Source organism: Sorex fumeus, unplaced genomic scaffold (assembly GCF_029834395.1).
Source record: "Sorex fumeus unplaced genomic scaffold, SorFum_2.1 ptg000079l, whole genome shotgun sequence".
In the NCBI taxonomy this organism is placed as follows: domain Eukaryota; kingdom Metazoa; phylum Chordata; class Mammalia; order Eulipotyphla; family Soricidae; genus Sorex; species Sorex fumeus.
This window is the reverse complement of record NW_026606136.1, coordinates 3,978,155-3,998,870: the sequence shown is the minus strand read 5'-3', so window position 1 is coordinate 3,998,870 and position 20,716 is coordinate 3,978,155. Positions and strand designations below refer to the sequence as shown.

Below are 20,716 nucleotides of genomic sequence, written 5' to 3'. Positions count from 1 at the left end.
GGTCTCATTCACCTGACCCTGAAGCCTTCACCGACATGGCAGCACTGAGAAGGATGAGAAAGGAGAGGCCGACAAAATCTCAAGGCCGACCTAGGCTGCCACAACGAAGGAAGACAAAAATGATCGTCTGTACTTTCAATGCACGTACGCTAGCATCAGATGCATCCATCGAGGACCTGATGGTACAAGCGCGAATGATCAAGTACGACATCATTGGTCTGACCGAGACAAGAAGGCACGAATCTCACCATGCCGTTTTCGACACTGGAGAAGAATTGTTCCTCGGAACATGCGATAAAAGAGGTGTTGGAGGCGTCGGTGTCCTTGTCAACACAAACTTGGCCAAGAGCATTGATTCATTCGAATGCCTAACAACCCGAATCGGACGTTTACATTTGAATAGATGTGGCTCACTGCCTGCAGTTTCTATCTTCGTTGTCTACGCACCAACATCTCATTATGATGAAAGAGAAATCGAGAAGTTCTACATGGAGCTAGAGAAGTTCTATAAAGAAGACCACACCTTCTACAAGATCATTGTGGGTGATTTTAATGCCAAGATAGGACCGAGAAGATCAGCTGAAGAACTTCACATCAGGACCCATGGCCTAGAATGGAACGAACAGGGTGAGAGACTGTCTGAGTTCATCATGTCGACCAAGACCATTCATGGTAACTCACAGTTCCAGAAGGCAGAATCTAAACGATGGACATGGGAGTCTCCCGGTGGACGATTCCACAATGAAATAGACCACATCATATTCAATCGATGGTTTTGCCTGACTGATGTCGCTGTTGTCCCAAAATTTCGAACGGGATCGGACCACCGTCTCCTTCGTGCAAAATTCTACTTCACAGAGCGGGGAGAAAGGGCTGCAAAGTTCAAAAAGAGAACTCCCAGAATGACCACCAACTGGGAACTCTTTGGTACTATTGCGGCAACATGGGAAGATGCCATTGTTGACAACATTGACGAGGAATACGATCGACTGGTTCAGCACCTCCATGAATGTGCGAGGAACGCCAAGAGAGAGATAGCCACAAAAAGTCGCCTATCTTCGAAAACTCTTGAGCTAATTCGCCAGCGTGGTTTGGCTCATGCCTCAGGCAACCGCAAACTAACGTCCGAGCTTGCAAAGCAGTGCAGAGATGCGATCAAGGAAGACCTCAAAGAGAGAAGAGCAGAAGTACTGGTAGATGCGGCAGAAGCCGGGAAAAGTATTCGTAAGGCCCGCCTGTCCTTCGCCAACTATAAGACCAAGATGACTGCCCTCCGACGTCCTGATGGATCCATCACATCCTCCAGAACGGCAATGGAGAAGATTATCCATGACTTCTACTCAAATCTCTTCGATAGCCATGTCCACTTGCCGACATACCAAATTCCACAGGATGGGTATGTCATTCCTAACGTTCTCCCTTCCGAAATCCGACACGCCATTTCGTTGGTAAAGAAGCAAACAGCACCCGGCCCAGACAAGGTCAGACCTGAACACCTGAAGAACCTGCCGTCAGTACTCATCTAATACACTGGCTCGGCTCTTCACTCGCTACCTGTCTGAATGCAAGGTTCCGTCCCAATGGAAAACCAGCAGGACCGTACTACTGTTCAAGAAGGGAGACATCCATGACATTGGCAACTATCGCCCGATCTGCCTATTGTCTGTCATCTACAAGCTGTTCACTCGAGTCATCCTGAATAGGATTGGCAGAACACTAGATGAAGGACAACCATGCGAGCAAGCAGGGTTCCGCAAAGGATTCAGCACCATCGACCATATCCACACGGTAACCAAGCTCATTGAGGTTTCTCGGGAGTTCAAGATGCTGCTCTGCTTAACGTTCATTGATTTAAAGAAGGCCTTTGAATCTGTTGAGACGGAAGCGGTCATTGAAGCCCTAGCCAATCAGGGCATTCAAGCCCAATACATCAGGATCCTCCGTGAGCTGTATTGCGGATTCACTACCAGGATCTCACCATTCTACAAAGAAGTGATCGTTGATGTCAAGAGAGGGGTGCGGCAGGGTGATACTATTTCACCGAAACTCTTCAGTGCCACCCTCGAGAACATCATGCGACGACTGGAATGGGAAGGAATGGGAGTGAAGATAGATGGTCGGCAACTACACCACCTCCGCTTTGCTGATGACATTGTTTTAATAACACCAAACATCAGCCAAGCGGCACAAATGCTGGCCGACTTTGACCGTGAGTGTGGAAAGGTAGGACTACAGCTGAATCTTACGAAGACAATGTTTATGAGAAACAGCCTTGTTCCTGACGCCCCATTCGCTCTCAATGGAACAACCATCTCCGAATGCAACAGCTATGTGTACCTAGGTCGAGAAGTCAACATGACAAATAACCTGGCACCCGAGCTGCGCAGGAGGAAGAGAGCGGCTTGGAACGCCTTCAAGAACGTCGAAGAAATAGCTAAGAGGACGAAGAACCTCCGGCTCCGGGCACATCTCTTTGATTCCACTGTTTTTCCTGCATTAACATATGCCTCAGAGACCTGGGCCCTACGCAAACAAGATGAGAATGCCATTCAGGTCTCCCAAAGAAGAATAGAAAGAGCTATGCTTGGAATATCACGTTTCACTCAAATGAGAGAACGAATCCGGAGTTCTGACATCCGTCGACGATCAAGGATCAGGGACGCTGTCTCATATGCCAAGGTGTCGAAAATCAGATGGGCTGGTCACGTAATGAGATTTAAAGAAGACCGTTGGACTAGAGCTGTTACTGATTGGATTCCACGGGATGTCAAGAGACCGCGTGGCCACCCACCTACCAGATGGTCAGACTTCTTTGTCAAGATCATGAACGATCGGTTTGAGGCCCTCCATGTTCCCGGAGCGAAGAGATGCCATTGGGCTACACTAGCACGCGACAGGGACAAATGGAGACGTTACTGGCGCCCGCTCGAGCAAATCGATGACTAACGGGAAGTTAAGTGATTAAGTGATTAAGCTTGGAAAGGGAGTCAGAAGCAAGAGAGCTCGGGCTCCAGAGACCCAGAGTCAGAGCCAGGAGAGAGCGTCGAAGACTGGGGCCCAGGAGAGAAGGAGGCAGAGAAAGACAGGAGTGAAGAGGATTGGAATAAACTACTATTGATATAGACTGGCCTGGCCCCCGTTTCTTCTTCCCTCTGCCCTTGGCCAACAGCCCTTCCAATCCAGGCCACACACAGCGGCTCAAGAGCACCGAACGCAGGCGGTGAGACAGTGCCATCCAGTGAGCCCGTGAACACACAACCTTCGGCTTGATAAGATTTTACACTCATCAATGTAACTTTCTGCAGATCAGGCATCCATTTTGTGCCAGGAGGCAACATCTCACTTCCCTTATTAAAATATGATGCTCTAGGGTCCCTGTCTTAGGTCGTCCGCCACCCCACCGTGGTACCCGTCCTCGGGGGGATGCCCAAACCCCTGTCTTAGGTGTGCACAGCTGTGGTGGAAGTTGTCCATCTCTGGGTACCCTAGGCATGGGCACAACCTCGAAGGAAGGATTTGCCAGAGCATCCCCTTGTGGTTAGCGGAAGGGACACAAAGGTGAGGTGGCCGGGGGCATTCACAGCGCGACTCCCAGAGGTGTTTGAATCAGGGAGAGGTGGAGAGAGAGGAAGGACAGGGGGGTGACCAGGGCGAAACGCTGTGTCTCTCGTCGTCCACTGCTGGAGGGGGAAGCGATGTTGGGGAGTGGTCCTCTGGCGATCTGCTACTTCTTCACTGAAGTGAGAGCTGCAACACACAAAAGAGAAAAGGGAGGAGTGCCTCCCGGGGTCAAAAGTATCTCTCAGCATAGGACTGTTCTCTGCCAACTTCCCGGAGCTGGGTGTAATGAATCTGGGTGATTTGCCTATCCACCCGGCCTATTTGGTCCCTGAAGTTGGTTGGGTCGAGGACCGGGACTTAGGGGGGTTTAGAACGCGGTTGGGACTGACAGGCGTGATGCTTTGGGGCGCCTGGGTGAGTCTGATCTTCAAGTTAAAGCCAAAATCGAAGCCTGTAACATAGAACCTGAGTCCCCAAGTTCTCCCTGAGAGCCATTTAGGGAGAATGTCAGCTCTCCTGCCCACGGTTGTGAAGCTAATATTCAGGGGGTTACAAGTGCCCGTGCTTCCACAGTCACAGTTATACCTATTGAAATTAGAAGGCCTTTTTACTGTGATCCAATCCCAATTTGAGGTGGGCTTCCACTTTGCGTGACCGGTTGTCTCGCAGCCCTATGCTTTACAATACATAGACTCGGGGCCTCCACATTTATAAATCTGATCAGTGGAGCGGCCGTCTGGGGGGCTCACATAGAAGCTTGCTGTCTTTAGGTTGCACCTGACATGGGGGATGCAGCAACCGTACCTACTCCCAGAGTCGGGATAGGGGAGCTTGGTCCCCTCCAAATCTGTAACCAGCAGAGACCCCCCCCCAGGGGTCTGGGCGGGGATGTCCCATGTGTCCAGACCTGCTACTAGTTGGCATACATCAGGGTTCAGGTTGGGCCACCATGTTCCCAATGCATATTCCGTGGAGGAGGTGGACCATGCTACCTCTCCCGTGGCTGAGATGATCTGCCATGTCTGAGGGACAGGCTGGTGGGGGTTGTTTTTTGCTCCGGCGACCATCGTGAGTAGGGCGGCCGCCAGCAGATGTATCATTTTGTCCATTCCAACGTCCTGTGGAGGGAAAAGAGAGACCATATCTCAGGGTGGGAGACCCTGGAGGTCCTTTTGGTTAGGGGCCTGGCCATCGGGGCCCTGGTGGAATTCCTGAACTGGCCATATGCATCTTTCAGGGATCCAAATGGGCCTTTCTGCATTCCTAGCATAGACGCAGACCGCTCATCTGACCCTGGCTAGGACCAGAGCCAGTGGTTGCCAGGTGCCAAGTGACAAATCTTTCCATTTTACCATGGCCTCGAGAGGCGCAGGGGCGGAGAAATGTCTTTGGGCCGCGTTTCAGCCCTTATCATCAAGTAGCAAAAAATTTAAAATAAATACGGTGGTGGATAAGAGTGCTTGTGGCCCTTGACAGCCTTGGTAGATCTCACCCTCTTTTGTTTTAGAAATATAAGTTTTGAGATGTCGGTGTGCTCACTCTATGATAGCTTGTCCTTGGGGGTTCTAGAGGATGCCTGTTTTGTGCAAGATGTCCCAGGTTTTGCAAAAAGAATCAAAGGCACGGCTTGCATAGGCCGGCCCATTGTCTGTCTTAATTTGTCTAGGGGTCCCTATGAAAAGGCTGCTGTTAAATGGTCTATGACGTGTTTTGCCCTTTCTCCTGCATATAAGGAGGCAAAGATCATGCCCGAGTAAGTATCTATGGAAACATGAAGATGATGTCGATTGCCCAGCGAGTTGGTGTGGGTCACATCTGTTTGCCAGATGTCATTGGCTCTCAGTCCCCTGGGATTAACTCCCAGGGATGGCACTTGTATGAAAGGGGCACACGTGGGGCAGACAGTGGTTATAGAAAGCGCCTCAGCCTTGGAGCAACCTGTTTGAAATCGGAGGGATTGTGCATTAAGATGAAATTTTTTATGCAATTGTATGGCTTTATCATATTCTAGGGATGCCATTACCATACGGGTGGCTTCGTCTGCTCGTTCATTCCCCTCTGCGAGGGGCCCCGGGAGGCCAGAATGCCCTCTAATATGGCTCACAAAAAGGGGGTCCCTCCTAGCCCAGATAAGCATTTGCAGGTTCTGTAGTTGGGACAAAATTTTTGAGCCCTCCCCGATGTGGGGGGCTGTTTCCAACTGGGGGAAGATGTTGGCCACATAAACACTATCGGTGTAAATATTAAGGGGTTCCTCTGGAAAGGTTTGCAGGGCCAGAATCAGTGCAGAGACTTCAGCAAATTGTGCTGATGTCTCGGTGAGCTGTATAGTATAGACGTTTTGCCCATCCACAACTATTGCATGGCCATTTTTAGAGCCATCTGTAAAAAGTACTGGAGCAGACACAATGGGGACTGTTCTAACTATCCTAGGGAAGATTATAGGACAGAGCTTAAAGTTCTGTAAAATTTTGTGCTTGGGATAAGCTTGGGTCGCTTGGCCCCTGAAGGAGCAAATGAATAAGCACTAAGAATTGTCATATTGTACCAGATTATCAATCATGTCTCTAGAATAGGGAAGGGCCAGGATGTCCATATCCTTGGCAAAGAGGGCTCGACCTATGGTCCTGGCCTTCCATAACAACTGAGAGATCAAGGTAGGGTAGGGAATTGTGGTCCTGGCGGGAGAGGCTGAGAGATGGACCCAGTATAGTGGGCCGCTTTGCCAAAAAACTCCTGTGGGGGCAAATTCTGAGGCGAGTACAAGGAATTGCAGGGGCTGATCATAATCAATATGATGAACAAATAGATCCTTAAGGGAATCTTCCACCTTTTTGAGGGCCCTTCGTGCATCTGGGGTTATGTTCTGAGGAGAAAGGGGGTCAGGGTCCCCTTTTAGCAGACCAAATAGGGGCTTTAATTCTCCAGTGGGCAAGGAAAAGGAGGGACGGAGCCATTGAATCTCCCCCAGGAACTGTTGCCACTGATGTAGAGTCTTCAAGTGGGAGGTGGCAAATTGCAATTTTGGGGGCGTAATTCCCACTTTATTGATGGTGTACCCTAAATACTTTTAAGGATAGGAAAGCTGGACCTTATCTGGGGACACAACAAGTCCAGCAGCCTTCAGGGCGACCTGTAGGTGACCATACAGCTGGAGGAGTTTTTCCCTGGTCAAGCAGGCCACCAAGATATCATCCATATAATGAATGACGAGGGCATCAGGAAAACGAACCCGCACGGGAGCAATGGCGGTGGAGACATATAACTGACACATAGTAGGACTATTCGCCATGCCTTGAGAAAGGACCACCCATTGATATTGTTGGTAGGGTTCATGAAAGTTAGGAGAGGGTAGGGAGAAGGCAAATCTCTGACAATCTTCGGGGGCAAGCAGGATATTAAAAAAGCAATCCTTAAGGTCTATAACCAGCAGGTGCCAGAATTTTGGTATGGCGGAGGGGTTGAGGGAGCCCTGGCTGGAGGGCCCCCATTGGGTGCATGGTGGCATTGACTGCCCTGAGGTCCTGTAGCAACCTCCAGCTGCCTGACTTTTTCCTAATCATGAAGTTTGGGGTATTCCAAGGGGATACTGAGGGGACGATGTGTCCTCTATCCAGTTGTTCCAACACTAGAGCCCGGGCGGCCTGCAGTTTTTCTTTTGTACGGGCCACTGTTCCACCCAGACTGGGATGTCAGATTTCCAGGCAATCAGGGTGGGGGCAGGCCGCTCAACGGTGGCCCTGATCAAAAAGGATTAGGTCCTTGCTCAGGGGTTGCGACCCCCTCCAGTTCTTCCACGGGCATCAGAGTTTTGGGGTCCCCTTTTACGGACCTCTCCATTTTCTTCTCCTGAATTTCCCCAAAGGCCTTCTGAAGGTCGCAGAGTTGCTCCTGGACCCTGACATGAGTAGTTGAGAGAGCGTCCTTCACCAATCTCCAGAGGGAGAAGGTGGCGAGGGAAATACTATCTGGTCCCCTGTCTCGGAGGGCCTTCTGGAGGTCGGTTTTAATCTGTTCCCAGTAGCAAATTCTGAACTGCCCCCTGTCAGGAACAAAGGACTAACCTCCCCTATCACTGTGATAAACTTGAGTGCAGTATTAGACTTAATAGCAGTTCCTTGTTTTCTAAGGAGTTCAGTTAACTCGGGGGCCAGCCGAGTCTTTGAACTAGAGTTACCTATGGTGCACCAAAATTCCCTTAATTCTTATCAATCCTCCCCCCGCCTATACGCGGGTGAGCCCTGTCCGGTAATCCCTTGTACCTGATCTCGGTGAGACCTCCACTTGCTGCGTCCGGCGCTGCAGGGCCAAGCCAGGGGAAGGCCGTCAGGGTGAAAGCAACACTCGAGACACACAGGACTCCATCATGCTGGAGATGGTGAAGGATCTCTCTTTATTGTTTCACATCACAGGTATTTATCCCCCCTCCAAGTCAGGCAGGAAAGGGGAAGAGGCAAGCAGGGGCGTGGGATGAGTCACGTACTGTCAGTCGGCTGATAGCCCCCTAGCCCTCATAACCTTTCCATGTATAGTGGCTGCCACATCAGTTTTAGACATAACCACAGAGGACGTGCTAAACCAAGGGTGTGCTCTAAATAAACATTTACAAGCTGGGATGTTTCCCAGAACTGAGACCGTACTGTTGATACCAGGAAGTTGCCCATAATGTGAGTGTGGGGGAGGCAGCAGATCAGGCATCCATTTTGTGCCAGGAGGCAACAACTTTCTTCAAATTTACAAAAATTATCTTTTGTGTGTGTGTGTGTGTGTGTGAGAGAGAGAGAGAGAGAGAGAGAGAGAGAGAGAGATTATATAGGAGGAAAGCTATCTGTCTTGAGTGCAGATGGGGTTTCATCCCCAACACTGCATAGGGTCTCCTGTACTCTGCCACGAGTCATTCCTGAACACAGTAAACTCTGAGCACTGCTGGGTATGATCTCAAACAAACAAAAAATTCCTTTCTTATTTCAAGTTTCTTCTGGTTATAAGGGGAAAAAAATTACTCAGACAATTTTACGAGAAGAATTTATGATAAGGGTGCATAGCCAAGTCTCGTGAAAGAATGAAGTAATCTTGCCATTATCAGTCATAAACTCCCAATAAACAAAACCAAAAGATTTTTTACCATCCTTTAGGGTTAGAGCAATAGTACAATGAGTACGGTGCTTCTTTTGCACATGGCTGTCTTGCATTGGATCCCTGGCATCCCATATGGTCCCTAAGCATTGTCAGGGATAATTCTTCAGTGCAGAGCCAGGAATAACAACTGAATATTGCCAGGTGTGGTCCCAAAACAAAACCAGAACCCCCCCCCCAAAAAAAGACTATTTATACCCTTATCTTACCTGGCAACTATTCAGAATTTGAGATGATTATCATTTTCTTTTTAAAATTAGTATTTAAAATAAGTATTACTTTTAAAACGGAAGAAGAAGAACACTACTTCCACTACCCAGCCGTCGCCACACTCCAGGATGCTTTCCGGACCCACGCGGCAGCTCCGGCCGAGTCCCACGCACAACTGAAGACCCACAGAACAAGATAAGCGGAACTCTCTGAGACCTTGGACTCCAGGCTCGGCGGACCCAGGGATAGAGCTTCTCTGCTTGCTCCCACCACCACAGGTGACAAAGGGATTCTAATCAGGAGCCCCACCCTACCCTGTCCTGTCTGCTTCCATCAACCACCCAGGGATCAAATTGTGCACAGGAGACCCACCCTACCCAGATAACTACCCCACTGGCAGACTTCCACTCTCGACACTACTTCCACTACCCAGCCGTTGCCACACTCCAGGACCTTTTTTGGACCCGCGCGGCCGCTTGCGGCCGCGCGATACATCATAAGACACTAAATACCCATCTTCTGGAATTGTCGTACCATATTTGATAGGGTTCAAATATGGTAACACCTACAAGGGGGATTAGAGGTCACCCCAAAAGCCTCTATCCCTCTCGGAAAGACTGGCAAGCTACCGAGAGTATTCTGCCCACACGGAAGAGCCTGGCAAGCTATCCGCTGTGTATTCGATATGCCAAAACCAGTAACTACAACTAGTCTCATTCACCTGACCCTGAAGGCTTCACCGACATGGCAGCACTGAGAAGGATGAGAAAGGAGAGGCAGGCTAAATCTCAAGGCCGACCTAGGCTGCCAAAACGAAGGAAGACAAAAATGATCGTCTGTACTTTCAATGCACGTACGCTAGCATCAGATGCATCCATCGAGGACCTAATGGTACAAGCACGAATGATCAAGTACGACATCATTGGTCTGACCGAGACAAGAAGGCACGAATCTCACCATGCCGTTTTCGACACTGGAGAAGAATTGTTCCTCGGAACATGCGATAAAAGAGGTGTTGGAGGCGTCGGTGTCCTTGTCAACACAAACTTGGCCAAGAGCATTGATTCATTCGAATGCCTAACAACCCGAATCGGACGTTTACATTTGAATAGATGTGGCTCACTGCCTGCAGTTTCTATCTTCGTTGTCTACGCACCAACATCTCATTATGATGAAAGAGAAATCGAGAAGTTCTACATGGAGTTAGAGAAGTTCTATAAAGAAGACCACACCTTCTACAAGATCATTGTGGGTGATTTTAATGCCAAGATAGGACCGAGAAGATCAGCTGAAGAACTTCACATCGGGACCCATGGCCTAGAATGGAACGAACAGGGTGAGAGACTGTCTGAGTTCATCATGTCGACCAAGACCATTCATGGTAATTCACAGTTCCAGAAGGCAGAATCTAAACGATGGACATGGGAGTCTCCCGGTGGACGATTCCACAACGAAATAGACCACATCATATTCAATCGACGGTTTTGCCTGACTGATGTAGCTGTTGTCCCAAAATTTCGAACGGGATCGGACCACCGTCTCCTTCGTGCAAAATTCTACTTCACAGAGCGGGGAGAAAGGGCTGCAAAGTTCAAAAAGAGAACTCCCAGAATGACCACCAACTGGGAACTCTTTGGTACTATTGCGGCAACATGGGAAGATGCCATTGTTGACAACATTGACGAGGAATACGATCGACTGGTTCAGCACCTCCATGAATGTGCGAGGAACGCCAAGAGAGAGATAGCCACAAAAAGTCGCCTATCTTCAAAAACTCTTGAGCTAATTCACCAGCGTGGTTTGGCGCATGCCTCAGGCAACCGCAAGCTAATGTCCGAGCTTGCAAAGCAGTGCAGAGATGCGATCAAGGAAGACCTCAAAGAGAGAAGAGCAGAAGTACTGGTAGATGCGGCAGAAGCCGGGAAAAGTATTCGTAAGGCCCGCCTGTCCTTCGCCAACTATAAGACCAAGATGACTGCCCTCCGACGTCCTGATGGATCCATCACATCCTCCAGAACGGCAATGGAGAAGATTATCCATGACTTCTACTCAAATCTCTTCGATAGCCATGTCCACTTGCCGACATGCCAAATTCCACAGGATGGGTATGTCTTTCCCAACATTCTCCCTTCCGAAATCCAACATGCCATATTTTCGGTAAAGAAACAAACAGCACCCGGCCCAGACAAGGTCAGACCTGAACACCTGAAGAACCTGCCGTCAGTACTCATCAATACACTGGCTTGGTTCTTCACTCGCTACCTGTCTGAATGCAAGGTTCCGTCCCAATGGAAAACCAGCAGGACCGTACTACTGTTCAAGAAGGGAGACATCCATGACATTGGCAACTATCGCCCGATCTGCCTATTGTCTGTCATCTACAAGTTGTTCACTCGAGTCATCCTGAATAGGATTGGCAGAACACTAGATGAAGGACAACCATGCGAGCAAGCAGGGTTCCACAAAGGATTCAGCACCATCGACCATATCCACACGGTAACCAAGCTCATTGAGGTTTCTTGAGAGTTCAAGATGCTGCTCTGCTTAACGTTCATTGATTTAAAGAAGGCCTTTGAATCGGTTGAGACGGAAGCGGTCATTGAAGCCCTAGCCAATCAGGGCATTCAAGCCCAATACATCAGGATCCTCCGTGAGCTGTATTGCGGATTCACTACCAGGATCTCACCATTCTACAAAGAAGTGATCGTTGATGTCAAGAGAGGGGTGCGGCAGGGTGATACTATTTCACCGAAACTCTTCAGTGCCACCCTCGAGAACATCATGCGACGACTGGAATGGGAAGGAATGGGAGTGAAGATAGATGGTCGGCAACTACACCACCTCCGCTTTGCTGATGACATTGTTTTAATAACACCAAACATCAGCCAAGCGGCACAAATGCTGGCCGACTTTGACCGTGAGTGTGGAAAGGTAGGACTACAGCTGAATCTTACGAAGACAATGTTTATGAGAAACAGCCTTGTTCCTGACGCCCCATTCGCTCTCAATGGAACGACCATCTCCGAATGCAACAGCTATGTGTACCTAGGTCGAGAGGTCAACATGACAAATGACCTGGCACCCGAGCTGCGCAGGAGGAAGAGAGGGGCTTGGAACGCCTTTAAGAACGTCGAAGAAATAGCTAAGAGGACGAAGAACCTCCGGCTCCAGGCACATCTCTTTGATTCCACTGTTCTTCCTGCATTAACATATGCCTCAGAGACCTGGGCCCTACGCAAACAAGATGAGAACGCCATTCAGGTCTCCCAAAGAAGAATAGAAAGAGCCATGCTTGGAATATCACGTTTCACTCAAATGAGAGAACGAATCCGGAGTTCTGACATCCGTCGACGATCAAGGATCAGGGACGCTGTCTCATTTGCCAAGGTGTCGAAAATCAGATGGGCTGGTCACGTAATGAGATTTAAAGACGACCGTTGGACTAGAGCTGTTACTGATTGGATTCCACGGGATGTCAAGAGACCGCGTGGCCGTCCACCTACCAGATGGTCAGACTTCTTTGTCAAAATCATGAACGATCGGTTTGAGGCTCTTCATATTCCCGGAGCGAACAGATGCCATTGGGCCTCACTAGCACGCGACAGGGACAAATGGAGACGTTACTGGCGCCCGCTCGAGCAAATCGACGACTAACGGGAAGTTAAGTGATAAGTGATTTTAAAACATTTTTAGAGGTGTTTGCACCATGCCTGATAGTTCTCAAGAGTGACTTTGTGGGCTGGAGTGGGCACAGCAGGTCGGGCATTTATCTTGCATGCGGCCTTACCCGGGTTTGATTCCCAGCATCCCATATGGACCCCCAAACACCACCAGGAGTAATTTCTGAGTGCAGTGCCAGGAATAACCCTTGTGCATCTCCAGGTGTGACCCAAAAAGAAATAAAAGAGTGACTTTGAGGTGTCAGGGATCAAACCCAGGCCTCCTGAATACAAAGCATGTGCTCCAGCCCTCTGAGCTATCTCCCTGATCCTGTTACTACTTTCTTGAGTCACACACATGCATATGTTCCCAGTCTCTAAGATTTGGGACAATTACTTTAATTAAAAGTTACAAAATAGGGTGATTTCAGGGGCTGGAGCAATTGAACAGTGAGTATGGTGCTTGCCTTGCATGTGGCAGACCTAAGTACAATCTCTGGCACCACGTTTGGTTCTCTGAGCCCCACCAGGAGAGATCTCTAAGTGCAGAGCCAGAAGTAAGTCCTGAGTACAGCTGTGTGTGACCCCCCCCCATCAAAAAATATAAGAAAATAAGACATAAATAAAATAGGGTGAATTTTGATTTCTTGGTTTACTGATACAATAATGTCATAAACAATTTAGATTTTTTCCACGATTTTTATTCTACCATTTGTCAGCTTTTTCTCTCAAACTTAGTTCCTCTTCATTTAAAGACACCTGCCTTTCCTATGGAATTTCAACCTTGCTTCTGTGTCATTTTTTTCCTTCAGTGACTATATCCTTAGTATTTTCTATCTTAAAGTTATCTGAATTGAGTCTGTTTTATTTTTCAAAGACAAAGTTGGAGGTAAATAATTCAAATTTTTAGTTATTTTTTTCTTAGCTCCTTAATATTATCACACTATTTCTGATTTTCCCTGTTACTTCTGGAAAACATATTCCTAAGGCCCAAGGTTATCAGTACAGGGAGTAGGACATATATCTTGCATACAACTTACTTGAGTTGGAGTCCTGGCACCAAATGGCCTAGACATAACCAGATGTGATCCTGGAGAACACAGAGTGTCATCTGGGTAGTCCTTCTGACCCCAGCACTGCAGAGTCCCCCTATAGCACCACATCCTTGGGTTCCAGCACAACTATGTCAAGTAACACTGGGAGTAGCTTATTGAACCTTTTGGGTAGTTTGGAAGGTGCCAAAATGCAAACAACAACAGCAACAATAAAATCCTACATCGTTAATAGAAAAATATTTTTTAAAAAAATACTAAAGACATTTTAGTAATAAAAATAAATGCTAAAATATTTTAGTAATAAAAATATAAAAATATTTTAGTATTTTTTACAAAAAACACTAAAAAAAAGATACTACAAGGGTAGATTATGATAAATTGTGTACAGGTAGTCCATAAGAGCTAGCTTACTTTCAAAATCATTAAGTATATTTTTGCTCGAGCGGGCCCAGTAACGTCTCCATTGGAGACTTTGTTGTTACTGTGTCTGGCATATCGAATACTCTCGGTAGCTTGCCGGGCTCTCCGAGAGGGGCGGAGGAATTGAACTCGGGTCGGCCATGTTGGCCGCTTGTAAGGCGGACGCCCTACCCGCTGTGCTATCGCTCCAGCTTTTGAAGTCTTAATGTATCCACAAGAAGAGCTGTTTTGCTCATTTAGGTCATGACTTTCCTCATGGAATACATTAATTTTCTAGTGTGATGCTTCTCTTTTTGAGAATTTTCTACAATTCAATAGCTGCCTATCTGGGTAACCTTATTAAAATTCCTGTATTCAGTTCTTTAAAAATTATTGACTATGAAGTACTTCAATTTACAATACATTTTTTCGCACATAGATTATGTTCACATGCGTTATGTGCACATAATTATTTTGTGTAGGGAGCTGCCTGCTTATGCAGGGTCCTTAAGTGGACCTAGCTCGGGAAGCTGCCTCATTCCGAGGGCCAAGTGTACTTGGCATAGCCACCTCTCATATGTGGATTAATCATTATGTCACTAACTCAAGCCTACAGAGAAGTTAATATTTCATCATCCTCAGTTTGCAAGAGAAGTTAATAAGAAATGGATGCACTCACTGTGATTTTGTGGCATATGCAGGAAATTGCACCTTTGGTAAATCATGAAAAGTACACAGGAAGGGTCAGAGTGTTTTTCAGAATACTTTGTTATTATTTCTACCTTGTTCTTATTTCCTGTTACTGATCCAAGTAACATTGGTTTCATTATATTATGCTTCCTATGCTTGTTACCATCTAAGAAATTTATGTATGACCTTCGGAATATGTTTTTTGCAATTACAAAGGATGAGTTTTACCTGCCAAGTTCCTGATAGAGATGTATGAGAGGCTTTCTGAAATAAAGATCAATACTGCTGTTCCATGAGAACTCAGCCCTCTCAACCACTTGTATGTAGTTTGTTTGATCCTCCCCTTCCCTCTTGATCCGTTTGACTGTCAGCTGGACCAGCAATTTTGTGCACATAATTATTTTGCACATGGATTATGGGCTGGAGCACAGTGGGCAGGGTATTTGCCTTGCATGCGGCCAACTTGGGTTCGATTCCTCTGTCCCTCTCGAAGAGCCTGGCAAGCTACCGAGAGTATCCCTCCCACATGGCAGAGCCTGGCAAGCTACCTTTGACGTATTCAATATGCCAAAAAACAGTAACAACAGGTTTCACAATGGCGATGTTACTGGTGCTTGCTCGAGCAAATCGATGAACAATGGGAGGACAATACTACAGTCCATTTTTATTAAGATATCAGGATTTACAAAATGGTTCATCCCATTTTTCATGCACACATTATTCCAGCACCACACCAAAGAGCTGACTTTCCTTCAAGGATGTCCCAGGAACCCATCCCAACCCCCCTAACCTTACCCTATGTATGCTCAGATTAACAGACAATATTTTCCATTTCAATTACTTTTACCATTTATTGTTATTTTTGGGGGGGTCACACCTGGCAGTGCACAGGGATTACCCCTGGCTCTGTGCTCAGGAACTACTCCTGGCACTGCTCAGGAGACCATATGGGATGCTGGGAATCGAACCCAGATAGGCCGCATGCAAGGCTAACGCCCTACCTGCTGTACTATCGTTCCAACCCATTTGTTGTTCTTATACTATGTTTATTCCCACTCTATGCATGTAGGATATATCTCTCTTCTGTTTGTTCTTTTTTGTGTGTGTGGAGGAGGTAATACATACACATATATAGATGAATAGAGCTAATCTCCTAAAATTCTACAAAATTGTAACCAAAAAATAAAATTCCTTTTCAAAAACTAAATTTTCTTAGTTATATAATTTAAAGAGGAGCTAGGGCTGGAGGCGGCGGCTGAGGCCGGAGGACTCACCAGCTTCTCGAGGCCCAGGGAGGCGGCATACTGCTGGCTGAGCAGGGAGCTGGCGGCCAGCTGGCTGTAGGGGGGCATCCCGCGGAAGGGGCTATAAGGCACGTGGGGCTGCACGATGGCCGGGTCCTGGGGCAGCGCGTGCGGCGCCTTGGGCGGCTCGCACACAGTGATGTCCTTGATGTCGCTGCCCCAGAAGATGATGTACTCGTAGACCTCCTCGCACAGCGGCGCCGGCCGGTCGGTGGGGCGGTCCTTGGTGCCGAAGGCCCTGACTTTGGCGAGCGCCACGGTGGAGTTGTCGGTGTTGATGGTGTAGAGGATGCCCTCGTAGCAGATCTGTGCCTTGGAGATGAGGCTGATCTTGCTGCCCAGGTAGGGGGTACGTAGAGACTATAAAAACCAGCTCCCGGAAGACAACAGTGCAGTCTCCTGCCCCCGCACCTGGCTATTCCTCGCCAGGGCCCCTTGGAGGGGAGCGGGTTGAGCTTTCCTCCCCGCCCTGACCAGGTCCCTGGCAGCCGAAGACCTCCAGGTCCAGCCACCACCATGCTGAGACCACTCTCCACACACCTGAAGGTACCGGCAGAGGGACAAAGCCACGTGGCTTCCGGGGCCGAGATCTCCAAGCCTACTCGGATTGGAGTCGAGCATCCTCCACCCAGATCCTCCAAATTCCAGTAGGCGGGGGTCACACCCACCAACTGGCCCCCTGGCGCTATGTAATCCCATCAGCGGCCAAGATTCAGAGACTATAAAAACCAGGTCCTGGAACCGCACGGCCGCATTCGCAACTGCGCGACATCTTATTAAGACATCTCATTCCTACTTTGACAAACTGGCAGGCTACCAAATGTAACCTGCCCACACAGTAGAGTCTGGCAAACTCCCCGTGGCGTACCCAATATGCCAAATACCAGTAACAATGATGGGTCTCATTCTCCTAAAGAGCCTTGAATATAATCTCAAGGCTAGGATGAAGGAGACGTTACTGGGGCCTGCTCGAGGCAATTGACGAATAACAGGATGATTTGTGATTTGTGATAATTTAAAGACTATTGTGGATAATTCTGATGGATTAACAGCTGAATCTTACGAAGACAATGTTTATGAGAAACAGCCTCGTTCCTGATGTTCCATTCGCTCTCAACGGAACGACCATCTCTGAATGCAACAGCTATGTGTACCTAGGTCGAGAAGTTAACATGACAAATGACCTGGCACCCGAGCTGTGCAGGAGGAAGAAAGCGGCTTGGAACACCTTCAAGAGCTTCGAAGAAATAGCTAAGAGGACAAAGAACCTCCGGCTCCGGGCACATCTCTTTGATTCCACTGTTCTTCCTGCATTAACATATGCCTCAGAGACCTGGGCCCTACGCAAACAAGATGAGAACGCTATTCAGGTCTCCCAAAGAGGAATTGAAAGAGCTATGCTTGGAATATCACGTTTCACTCAAATGAGAGAAAGAATCTGGAGTTCCGACATCCGTCAACGATCAAGAATCAGGGACGCTGTCTCATTTGCCAAGGTGTCAAAAATCAGATGGGCTGGTCACGTAATGAGATTTAAAGATGACCGCTGGACTAGAGCTGTTACCGACTGGATTTCACGGGATGTCAAAAGACTGCGTGGCCGCCCACCTACCAGATGGTCAGACTTCTTCCTCAAGATCATGAACGATCGGTTTGAGGCTTCATGTTCCTAGAGCGAACAGATGCCATTGGGCTACACTAGCACGCGATAGGGATAAATGGAGACATTACTGGCGCCAGCTCGAGGAAATCAACGATTAATGGGAAGTCAAGTGATCAAGTGAAGTGTGGATAATTCTATGGTAAATACATTTAGAATTTACATAATATGGGTACATTGTAAAAATGTAAAATTTAGTCAGAGTGAAGAAAATTAAGAAAATTTAAAGGGAAAAATCTGAATAGGTCTATAAAAGAATGTGCTTTATCCTACCAAAGAGAATATTGGTTTTATATTAAAAATACTGTATTATAGATCCAGTTTATGTATCTGAACTAATAAGTAAAATCTCTGGATATTTTAAAAGCCTAATAAGATATAGAACATTCAATATAAATGAGACATCAATTCATTATTGAAAATGTATAAAATCCTTCAGCAAGGTAGGAGTACACATACCTTTCTTGATCTAGTAGAGGGCAAATGGAAGTGCCACGAGTGAGTGCCATATTCAGTGCCATGTGCTGGGAAGTTTGTCCTAAAGAAAATCTTCTAATGCTCCTTGCAAAACCACTTTCAAGGCTATGAATTCCCCCAAGCTATTGCCTGTCCATGAAGCTCTGTATTGTTCCTTCAAATATGAATGATAATGATAGCATATTCTTGGTGAGGTGTTCATTTTGTTGAATTTTTATGATATATTCCTCCGATCTTCTGACTCAAAGTCTTATATACAAAAGAAAGTCCATAAGATTTTCAACAGATCTACGGTATAAGTTCTTTTCTGGGTCTTGCTGCTTTCAATACTCTGATTTTTGTCATTCTAAAAACAGTGTGTCTTGGAGTTTTCTTCTTTGGGTCTCTTGCATTTGGTTGCCTAGATTCCTCAACTCTGGCACATTCTTAACTATTATTTCTTTAACAATAGGTTCTTCATCAAATTTGCCTTCTTGGTCCTCAGGGACTCAGATAACTCTTATATGTTCCTCTTAAGCTCATCCCAAAGTTTTCTGATGTGCTGCTGATTCTTTTTTCAGATTTTCTCCCACCTTCTGCTGTTTTTTAGAAGTTTCCTCCACCTCATCTTAGAGTTTTTCCATCTTTTGCTTAGCTGCTGTTATTTTGCTGTTATTCAGAGATTCTAATGAGTTTTTTTTTAAAAAAAAAATATATATATATAGTCTACCGTACTCTTCATTTCTGTCATGTATTCTAATTGCAGTTTTCTCATTTTGACTCTCCATACTTTCTTGTGTTTTGCTGACTACCTATGCCATCATTTCTTTAAGTTTATTAAATATCCTCACCATTGTGGTGGTGACAGTGAAGTCATTGAGGATTTACAGAGCTGGTTGGTGTTGGTTGTGCCTTCGTGTTGATTTTGCTCATTGAATTGGTGCATTTCTATGCATCTCCCCCATTTGTTATTCAGTATTCCTGCTGTGCTAAAGGTGAGTCTTTGTAGTTAAAACCTTTGAGAGAGTCTGAAGGATTAGGCTTGGAGCTTCTCTTTTCCTTTTCTGTCTGTATTCATCCAGTGTTAAGAAGTGTAACTATGAGCACTGTAAAATTTGTGAGTAGATCTGTCGTATGGCTTTCCATTCCGAGAATAGTCGGCAATCTCAGCCAGATATTATTATCAAAGGGTGGAGTAGCAAGCTGTGGCACAGATCTGTTTGATTTATAATCGTTTCCGGTATATACAATTACAACACCATACCCAAATTTCTTCATATTCTATGCCACATGTATGCAGACAATAAATTTGGCAGAAAAAATATTGATAGTCAAACACCATTACCACTTTAAGTTAAGTATCTTCTTAACCTACATCATACCTAATTATTTCTGAATCATCTAGTTAGTTGGCTGGCTTCTTCAGACAAATGTGGTTTTAAATCATTAAAAGTTCTGGGGGGGGAGGGGCTGAATAGCACAGCAGGTAGTTCCTAGAATCAGCTGGAAGAAGTGCTATTGCAGAAAAAAGATGAATTTTTTTTCTTCTTGGGTCACACTTGGCGATCCATAGGGGTTACTCCTGGTTCTACACTCAGGAATTACCCCTGGTGGTGCTCAGGGGACCATATGGGATGCTGGGAACCGAACCCGGGTTGGCCGCGTGCAAGGCAAAAGCCTACCTGCTGTGCTATTGCTCCAGCCCCAAAAGATGAATTTTTTAATTTAAGTTTTCACCATTTCTGCATTTTGGATTAGTCACACTCTGCCATGTGGAAATTTTCCACTTAAAATTTCACTATTATAAACTTCAATTGTACCTAACCAATCACAAATGTGTCCTCATGGTGTGGAAATTCATTTTATTCTGCAGAGACCACCATATATTCAAATGAGAAATTATAAAGTGCTTTATTTTTTCCATTAATTAACATGTAAATGATGGGATAAGTTCCAGAACTTCAGATAAAACAGGGAAATGAATCACTTGATAGAAGGCAGTGGGGCAATTTTAAAGTATGCACTAGTTTTCTATGATATATTTAGTGGCTGGTTTAAGAAGTCTGTTTCTTTATTTTATTTTGTATATTTTAAATATCAAAAAATGAGAGAAATAGTGCCTTTGTTTTGTAGGCTACACCTAATGGTGTTCAGTGATTACTCCCAGCTCAGTGTTCAAGGGTCATTTCCGGTGGTGCTTGCAGAAGCATGCTGTACAGGCAATCAAGCCCTTGGCCTCCTGTGTGCAAAGCATGCACTCTGGCCTTTTGAGCTATTGCACACCCCATGCTAAAACAGTCTCTTTCTGGAAGAGGTAGTAACCTTTAGTGAAACTATTTTATACATTTATTGAATGATATCATTTATTTCTGAAACAGTATGTTTTTGAAGCCCTGCTTTAAAAGATTTAGTAGCGAGTCATGACCAGAGAATTCCCAGAAAACTAATTAGTTGGTAGGAAGAGGAAGGTTTTTTCTTTTAAAGAAAATTGGGGGCATAGGTGATGTTCCAAATTTAAAACTGAAAAAAGAAACAAAGGCTTTATCAGGCAGAAGAAATCTTGATTGCAGGAAAGAGCACAAGAAA

The 20,716-nt window shown here is 46.3% G+C and overlaps 1 protein-coding gene across 1 annotated transcript; it reads right to left on the bottom strand.

Annotated features, from left to right (window-relative positions):
• Positions 1-15,912: 15,912 nt before the first annotated feature.
• Positions 15,913-18,905, bottom strand: LOC130038744 (protein LSM14 homolog B-A-like). The gene is made up of 2 exons (XM_056130558.1): positions 18,861-18,905; positions 15,913-16,374 (listed from the first exon to the last, which is right to left on the bottom strand). Exons 1-2 carry the CDS (start codon positions 18,903-18,905, stop codon positions 15,913-15,915), a joined length of 507 nt encoding a protein of 168 aa, XP_055986533.1.
• Positions 18,906-20,716: the final 1,811 nt, after the last annotated feature.

What these genes read in the sequence shown, in the direction of transcription:
- LOC130038744 (XM_056130558.1), bottom strand. Translation starts at nt 18,905, where the DNA reads ATGAGAAAACTGCAATTAGAATACATGACAGAAATGAAGAGTACG. An exon ending in TGACAGAAATGAAGAGTACG is followed by an intron (nt 16,375 to 18,860) that starts GTAGACTATATA and finishes TGGTTTTTATAG; the next exon opens with TCTCTACGTACCCCCTACCT.